This window comes from Etheostoma cragini, chromosome 20 (genome assembly GCF_013103735.1).
Source record: "Etheostoma cragini isolate CJK2018 chromosome 20, CSU_Ecrag_1.0, whole genome shotgun sequence".
In the NCBI taxonomy this organism is placed as follows: Eukaryota; Metazoa; Chordata; class Actinopteri; order Perciformes; family Percidae; genus Etheostoma; species Etheostoma cragini.
In genome coordinates, this window is record NC_048426.1 from 16,728,970 (window position 1) to 16,738,721 (window position 9,752).

A 9,752-nucleotide genomic window follows, 5' to 3' on the forward strand; every position below is an offset into this window, starting at 1 on the left:
CGGGTCGGGTTCGGTTACTGCTCTGTCGGACGCGGGCCGGGCTCGGACAGAAAAATCCGGCCCGATCCGCACTCTACTCTGTATCTCGGTCTATCTTTTAGTAATTGCAGATCTGTGCTCTTTGTTTTGTCTCCAGAGACAGAGCATGTGGTTGTGAAGAGAAGCAAAACTCAACCATTATGCTGCAGTTTTCTTCCTGTTGTTCTCATTGTAACAATTTCCTCCCTCTCCTTTGTGTAGACGTGGATGCCTCTAAGCCTATGTACTATATATTTCATGTAGATACGCATCATAAACTAAACATTTATCTTGGCTTGTATTCTCACCAACAGATGCAATTTTTAGCTACATGGCTAAACATGGTTTGTCTGACTTATCTGAACTGTATCTGTTAAAATGTGTGTGTGTGTGTGTGTGTTTTTTTTTTTTTGTGTGTGTGTGTGTGTGTGTGGGGGGGGATAGGCAGCTTTTCACCAGCAGTTTATCAGATCTATGTTGACCTTTTATTAAATACATATTAACATATTTGAAGTAATTACAGTTAAACAAACCACAAACTGGACAGAGAATGGTTTTGTGATGGTCTTGGCTGTTTGTGTTTGTTTTACTAATGTCTAAAAATGAATGCGGTAAAAATGATAGTGCCAACAGAACATACCAGCCAAACATACAAACGTACAACCAGAGAACATAATTTTCACTCACCCACACAGTTGTCACAGAGGCTGCAGTGAGAAGCACGTGGCGGTCTGAAGATCTTACAGGTGAAGCAATACTTAAGCTTGACTGTCTGGCCATTGATGACTACCTCCTTGGTCCTGGGAGGAGGCCTGTAGCCTGTAGTGCCATTAGCCACATCTTGGGAGTATCAAAGAGAAAGAGGAACAAGAGAGAAACATAAGAATCGAAGTAAGAAGACTGTTGAAACCTTACTACTGCATGGTGTTTCTCAGAGTTCCACTCAGGCCCTAATGGCCTTCCATATGCAGTATTATAGTGTGTGTGTGGCATCGATGATCGGGGTGTGTTACAAATATTCAAGTGGCAAAAAAATACTACAAGTTTATTTGGCGTGCAGACAGAGTAAAATGGAGCCAGGAGGATAGGCTACAGTACAACATCAAACACCTCCACCACACAAGGAAAATACCATAATCTCCCTTGTGATTAGCAAGAACAAAGTAAGTGACAATAAATGGAATACCTAACATGGGCCCATATATTACAAATCTTTTCAAAATCTTCAGTGATAGATGTTATAATCTATAATCTCTTTACTCTACAGCCTACTAAATGTTTCTTTTACTTTTATATCAAGAGTAGCACTACAATTTCTACCTTACCTACAGCATGGAAAATGCAGCCCAAACAACAAAGGAGAGCAGCATACATGTTATGATATCAGTAGCCTGAAAGTCTTGAACATGGACAACCCACACAGCTTATTATATTTAATTAGCCCCACCAGTCTAGCTTCGTTGTATAAGCTATATAGATTCACTGTCAAACTAGCCAATCAGAACCAACATTTTGTGCTTCTGATAAAACACTACCATCCTTAAACTAGCAACCCGGTCTTTTTTGAATAACAGGAAGTCAACTGCTGAACATGTAACATAGTTCAGGTAATATGTCTGGAATTCAACATCTACTCAACACAAATCGTCAGACTATAATACAAAAGAGACAAGGGTGGCTAACTATTCTGAATGGCTTTTTGTGGTAAGACAGCAGTGATGACTAAATGGTAAGAATGAGAGCAATTATAGTGATTTTTAAGCCATAAAAGCTATAGCCTGTATCCTATTATTGCTCAGCTAGCTTTGAGCACTCTCATACACCCTGAGAGCAGGAAATAGTGTGTGTAAGAAGATCATTACACAGAACCCTGTAGCATTTCTAACAGAGTGTGTTAGTGTGGGGTGGGTTGTATAGGGGCCGAGAGGCGTGTGTGGGCATTTGACATTTTAAAAAAAGAGCCGAGGAAATGCAGCCAGTGAGTTCTGTTGTATTGAATTTGTCTCTATTTTGATCAATGTCAGCAGAGCACTATCCACTCTCCTCCATACTTCCTCTGCCCTCGCAGCAGACTCCACTGAGGCGGGATAAGGGGCGTGTGAACAATTCGACGTACAATTCAGCTTTCCCAGTGTTAAAGCACAGTCCCTTAAGCCAGTTCAAGAGGTGACCGTTGAGCCCTAAATCTGCCTCACCAACTGTGTGAAAGTTACAAAGACAAAATTGGAGACAAAGTTGTTGCACCTGCAAGCCGGCGGCGGAGGTAGTAACAGAGCCAAACAGACGTCTGGGCTTAACAGACAGCCGGCAGGGCAGGACTACGTGCAACGATGCGCAAGATGACCCACAGGCGGGCCAAAGAATAACAAAAACTTGGGCTATTCAGAATGCTGCTTTATCAACTTACAGAAATATTGCGGCATTCCACTATCTGACAATTGCGCTACTATAAAGCGTAAAATTGGTAGTTGTTGGGTCGGGTTCACATGGTTGATTAACGGTACAGATCGGCTGACACACACAAACCCATGCCTTTTTTTGCCCTTGGAACGCCTGCCACCTTTGCTTGGTTCTGTGGTGATAAACAAAAATGTTATATACACAGTCTATATTATCTTTCTATTTTCAACTACACAAAACACCTGCAGGAAGTGTATAAAAAAACAGTGACAAGTTGCCATTAAAAAAAAAATGCCGTTGTTGGTTACACCTAAATTAAAGCCAATATTAGCACAAGTATGTGGTAATGTATATGGTTTTACTTGATAAAGAAAATTGCTATGAAATAATAAAATTTACTAATTTAGGCTTAATTTTTATTTGTTGAGTGTGAATATAAAACCTACAAGAGGAGTAAGCATCTTGGAATAATAAATGAAAGCTTCCAAATTGAAATAATGGGTTTTCCAATTTTTCCCCATTCTGTTGCCATTGCATGAACGCAGTATAGGGCAATACTATCAGTTCAGTAAGCTCTTTGTCACCAATCTCATAATAGCATAGCCTGATATTGCCAGACCAAATCGCAAATGTGAGTTACTCTGGAACCATTTCATTTTCAATTTCCAAGGGGAGTTATCAAAATGACTCTGGACACAATTGGATAGACCTACAACCATTGAGAGCAACGAAACGTGACGTAGCGCTGAGTGACTCACAAATGTAAACAGACTACAACGTGCAAAGATAAGCTGCAATGGTAGAGCATCAACATGTCATACATAAAAATAATTATACTTCAACAGAAAGTACCACATCAGCTGCAGCCACCTTGATTTTATTTTTGAAAATGCCTCAAAGGCACTCCTCTTTATTAAGCAAGTTGGTCAAAAATGAGGAGATCATGTTATTTGCATTAAGGCTCCATAAATTGGAAATCTGTCTGAACGGGAGGGGTACCAGACATATCTAAGCAAGTAAAACATGAGCTTACAGATTGGTCTGGTTACCAGGCTAATCATTTCAGAGACTAGCAGACCAAAAGCACTTGTGTCTTAATCAAACTACTGTGGCCTCAACTCATTCTCTAAATGATTGTAATCAATAGTACAAGATAACCACTCATGCTTGTATTGGTGTAGAATAAATTAATTCCAAATTTGTAGAAAATAGGCAACATAAAGTGACAACAACAGTAACAATGTAGAGTATATGTTTTTATAGAGTATCCTACCCATGCCAAGTTTTTTGTTTTCATTCCTTGATATAAACCCAGGTGGACAATAATAACTAGCATAATATAATTAAAATATAAATGTAATATTGTTAATTCCCAGACGGAAAAAATAATTGTCCAAAAGGTAAAACTCATTGAAGGGCTATTGTATTGCCTTGTATTGTGCAGACATTGCTCTTGTTAAGCCCCGTTTTTTTAAGTCCATTATATTAAGCACCATGCGTCAAAACTATTGTATATAAAGACAACAGCAGCTTTTCTCTTTTCTTTTAAAATCAAATACGGTAACTTTCAACATTGGTTAATGCTTTCAAACAGTCAAAGTTATCACAGGTTAAGGTTTTCTTTTTAGGTTGTATAGAGAGTGCTCTTCTACAGTCCGTCTCAAACAGACTGTTGTCTTTGCAACATTCTTGCCACTGAATTTCTATTCTACTCACAGCCCAGCCTTAAATACCAGACTCAACGTACCTGTGTTTCCGTACACCAGCCTGTAAATCAACTGGTCACACCTTAAGTACACTTCGACCAGACCATCAACATTCACCACAACGTTCACAGATGCCTGCCTGCAGTAGTAGGTAAGTGGGGAGTGTTAAAGCATCTTTTCTGCTGAACAAAGTCATTTGTACTCTGCCATCCAAAGCTTAGCATTGCATCAGTGGCTATAGAAAAAAAATTATACCAGCTTATTGTAATATTGATGTCACTCCCATTTTCAAAACAATGACTAAGTAAGGATTAGCTGACTGCTAAATCAAGGCTAATCACTGGTTTACAAACTCAATAAGCAGCTTGTTGTGGTATTTAGTCTTCATTACAGAGCTAACACTAGATTGCCTAGAAAAAAGTATTGTTCCACAGGTTATATTTGTTTGCTGACAAATCTATGGTAGGTGGATAATCATCAAAAGTGTTGAGAACAGCAGTTTAGGCAGTATCATGTGTGTAGCTTATGGTCACGTGAGAAACAAGGATAGAGGGGTTCACAGCATGCAGACAAGAAAAGGTTGTACAATGGATATTTTGTAACTTAGTCACTATATTACACCCATCATGAATGTCATCGTTTCAAAAAAATGTATTACTTTTTTTGGATTATGTTTGGGGCTTTTCCACCTTTCATTTTTGACAGAACCGTTAGGTGGGAAAGAGGAGCGAATGGGGGAAGACATGCAGGAAATCATCCAAGGTCAGATTCGAACCCTTAACCTCTGCGTCGAGGCCTAAACCTCGACAGAGCATGCGCACCTCTCTACCACTGATCTAACCTGTATACATTTAATAAGAATTTGTACTTTTGTTTTTTAATTTTCTAAAATGTTAAGTTATTTAAAAAAAAGTATTGCACATTTTGGTTTATGTATTTCTTCTTATGGCTGCATGTAACTTTGTAGTTAAAAAATAAAGTAAAAAAGTAAGAACAGTTTTTTGAACATGAAGCCCTCAGGATTCTCTCTGACCAGAATGAGTTTCTAGCCAGGGTTTAATTTAAGGTTACAGGAAACAACAGAATAAATAAAAGCTGAGAAGACATTCAACTCGCAAGTCTGTCCGAGTAGATTTGCATAGACTCAATACTGTCTGCTTCAACTAATCAAAGGTGCTTTGATTACTTAAGGTGCGAGTTTCTGTTGGAGCCACCTAGGCTCTTAACAAAACGGTCTCACTCACAGGGATCAAGCAAATGCTTTGTTTTAACATTAAAACTAAATCAAAGGCAGACATACTTAATTAAACCAGAAGACAAAGTTGATGATCAGGTAAAACAGTAGTAACTTAGTCAACAGGAAAGAGGATGTCAGGATAAAGAGAGACTAGAATTGTTAGGTAATTCATTGGTAAGGTAGTCAATAATGCGGTTCTCGATCCCATGATCTTTCACACACACACACACACACACACACACACACACACACACACTTTTATTTTAACAAATGGGCCTTACAACTGGCCTCTTCCTGATCATTCTTTACCTCTGCTCCTCTCTCTGAATCTGCAGCCTCCTCTTTCTCCTTGTCATCTTCATCTGCCTCCTCCTGATCACTAACTGTCTCTGTCCCTCTCTCTGAAACTGCAGCCTCTACTTCATCTCACAGTCAATTCTTCCTTTCCCGCTTCTCTTTCAGTTATTTCTGCATTTCCTTCTCTGGTCTTTTCTTGCTCTAACCCTACTGGTCTATACCTACTGCCTTCTTCTTCATTTCCCTCCTTCTCTTCCTCCTGTGCACTACTCAGAATTTGAATAGAAATGATATCAGCACACACTGTGTAGTGTGTTGTAACGCCACCAAAACAGCAACCCTGTTAATTTTATGAATTCAAACATGCCAGCTTTAAATATTTTGTATTATGCTGTTTTTTCTCTTTAATAAATCAAAACTAATCAAAGGGCAGAATGCTCTTACAAATCACGTGGGCTCGATTTGAATGAAACTTTAAACTAAACGTGTGTTTAAACTTCACCAGCGAAAACTGACTCCCCTTTTAGAGATTGTGGGGCAGCTCAGCTGCTCCAGTGTTTGCCGGGATGCAGTGCCATAACACCGCAGCAGACTCGTTGTGGCAGACTGTGGTAAAGTTGGTTTTACATTGGACGTAGAACATTTGACACATCCAAAAAATGTATTATGGAGTTTGGCCTTGTAATATAAAACCAAGATTACAACGGTCTGTGACAGCTCATCCTTGCGCCGCAGAAAGCATGATTTACCATAATATCTTGATTGAACAGGTTGCAAAAATCAAATACAAATTAAAGCATTTTCAGCCAATGTATCCCAAATTCAAGCACTTTTCAAACCTTGAAAACACAATATCAAAATTCAAGCATTTTCAAGGATATCAATTTTCAAGGATATCAATCATACAAATCCTGTATTTTGAAGCTCTCTTTGCCGTTTTGCTTATTTAAAGCCCATGTACTTACTACTTGATGTCTGGAGTTTACACCTTCAGGGTTGAAAGCATTTCATTGGAGGTCGCTTTGGATAAAAGTGTCAGCCAAATGACATGTAATGTAGGACACCGTTTCCTACTGATAATCACAAGCAACACCTGATGATGCCACCTTTTATTTACCAATGAGGACTTAAAAACAACTATTCAAATACAGTGAGCCACTGCAAGGTTAAGTATATTCTGCATACATTCTTTATTCTGCTTGCTGTAATACCTTGCTTCCAAGCAATTCCCTGTCTCTTTCTCAACTCTACCTCCCTTGCCGACTTGCTCCCTTTGCCAGTAATAATAATAATAATAATAATAGAGGATAGGATGTTTAAGTTAATGTCAAGAGGCTTAGTAAGAATGCCTTTTTCAACTGGCTATAGACCTTTACCCATTATTCAGCTAATAACAAGGAAGTAAAACATGAATATGATCTAGGGCGGGTGGCTACACCAAGAGGGGAGAGGAGGGGGAAAGAGTTACGGTAGCAATTTAAGTACCAGTATGAATTATGGTTGGATTGTCATTCAGTACAAGGTATTCATTAATTATTTACTGCAACAGGACGAACATCTCTGCACCTCGTCATCTAGATATACAGTATTGGGCCATGGCAAGGGCAAAAGGGGCTTTAACAAGAGTTAAAGAGACTATGCTTCTGATTTACTCCGTCACTATGAGCAACCACTACTTAGAGTCACTGGTGCATTTTGGCTGATATATTTCACTCATTCAATTTCTAGAGTAGGAAGCCAACGGGGAGTTCGAACTGCACTATCTACAGTGAGGAAAATAAGTATTTTAACACCCTGCTATTTTGCAAGTTCTCCCACTTAGAAATCACGGAGGGGTCTGAAATTCTCTCAAAGACCTGTTAGTCTGCCTTCAAAATGTCCACCTCCACTCCATTTATTATCCTAAATTAGATGCACCTGTTTGAGGTCGTTAGCGGCATAAAGACACCTGTCCACCCCATACAATCAGTAAGAATACAACTACTAACATGGCCAAGACCAAAGAGCTGTCCAAAGAGACTAGAGGCAAAATTGTACGCCTCCACAAGGCTGGAAAGGGCTACTGGGAAATTGCCAAGCGGCTTTGTGAAAAAAGGTCCACTAATGGAGCAATCAGTAGAAAACAGAAGAAGCTAAACATGAGTGTCAATCTCCCTTTGGACTGGGGCTCCATGCAAGATCTCACCTCGTGGGGTCTCACTGATCCTAAGCAAGGTGAGAAATCAGCACCGAACTACACGGGAGGCTGGTCAATGACTTGAAAAGAGCTGGGACCACCCTTTCCAAGGTTACTGTTGCTAATACACTAAGACGTCATGGTTTGAAATCATGCATGGCACGGAGGGTTCCCCATGCTTAAACCAGCACATCTCCACGCCCGTCTTAAGTTTGCCAATGACCATTTGGATGATCCAGAGGAGTCGTGGGAGACAGTCAAGTGGTCAGATGAGACCAAAATAGATCTTTTTGGTCATAATTCCACTAACCTTGTTTAGAGGAAGAAGAATGATTAGTACCATCCAAAGAACACCATCCCTACTGTGAAGCATGGGGGTGGGAGCATCATGCTTTGGGGGTGTTTTTCTGCACATGGGACAGGGCTACTGCACTGTATTAAGGAGAGGATGACTGGGGCCATGTATTGCGAGATTTTGGGTAACAACCTCCTTCCCCCAGTTAGAGCATTGAAGATGGGTCGAGGCTGGGTCTTCCAACATGACAATGACCCGAAGCACACAGCCAGGATAACCAAGGAGTAGCTCTGTAAGAAGCATATCAAGGTTCTGGCGTGGCCTAGCCAGTCTCCAGACCTAAACCCAATAGAGAATCTTTGGAGGGGAGCTCAAACTCAGGTTTCTGGGCTGTTGCTGAGAAACACAGACTGATCTAGAGAATGATATGTGTGGAGGAGTGGGCCAAAATCTCTTCTGCAGTGTGTGTAAACCTAGTGAAAAACTACAGGAAACGTTTGACCTCTGGAACTGCAAACAAAGGCTACTGTACCAAAAATTAACATTGATTTTCTCAGGTGTTCAAATACTCATTTGCAGCTGTATCATAAAAATAAATCGTTAAAAGAAAATCATACATTTTGTTTTATGGATTTTTCTTTTTTTTTAGATTATGTCTCTCACAGTGGACATGTACCTACAATGACAATTTCAGACCCCTCCATGATTTCTAAGTGGGAAAACTTGCAAAATAGCAGGGTATTCAGAGCACTGAAGTCCCCACCTTTAAAACATCCATATTGACTGCTCCTTCAGTCATGAAAAGCCTAATTGTCAATTGCATCCTGTACTGATGTGCCTATCCTTCTTCCAGCAGCACAAGCTATAAGCTTTCCAAAATATATTTTCTCTGCTGGCCTCAAGTCTAGCTGACAGCTTTGGAAAAACCATGAGGCTGCCTTGACATTCACTAGCTAGCTTCGACCATATACGGTGGAACGAAGGAAACAGGAAGCTCTGACCATCTCTCACTCTGATTAACGCTTCAGAGAATCTCTTAAATGTGGCATGTGGTAGCTGAACTGATGCCAGCCTGTATAGTCCTGCCATATTGGGCAGGCAGGCAGACATGCATAGACATCAAACACTGAAGAGAAATCAATTCTTGTCTCTATCTTAAGCAGGAATAAACAAGCTGTGCTTCCTTTCCTATCCCCACACTCTTTCCATCAGCCCTTTATAGGTGAACAGGAATACACTGTAGAGTAATAAAGACACTGAGAGTGAAGATAATGCATGCAGACTTATGTTTCATATGATTTAAGCCATATTTGATTTTGTTTGGGGTAGGCTATACTTCAGACCACACACACCACCTTTTCACAGACATTTGGCAGACATCAGAGATATCTGCTCAAAATCATGACAGTAGAGACCAAGCTATCAGCTTTCCCTCCACAGGTACAGGGAGCATGAGAGACCTTGGTGTCTCATTTTGCACAGACTTTAGGTCCCCCATTGTTTAGTCAATAGATCAATAAAAGCGGTGTCAAACTTGAGCCTAGCTGTATATATACAGTGGGTACGGAAAGTATTCAGACCCCTTTAAATTTTTCACTCTTTGTTTCATTGCAGCCATTTTCC

At 40.1% G+C, this 9,752-nt stretch overlaps 1 protein-coding gene across 4 annotated transcripts in view; it reads right to left on the minus strand.

Annotated features, from left to right (window-relative positions):
• LOC117935717 (probable palmitoyltransferase ZDHHC14) overlaps positions 1-9,752 on the minus strand; it is a 46,559-nt gene that overhangs the window by 17,543 nt on the left and 19,264 nt on the right. For all 4 annotated transcript variants that reach the window (XM_034858129.1, XM_034858131.1, XM_034858130.1 and 1 more), the window contains exon 4: positions 706-858. In XM_034858129.1, coding sequence (XP_034714020.1) covers positions 706-858 — 153 coding nt within the window. The remainder of the gene's footprint in view (positions 1-705; positions 859-9,752) is intronic.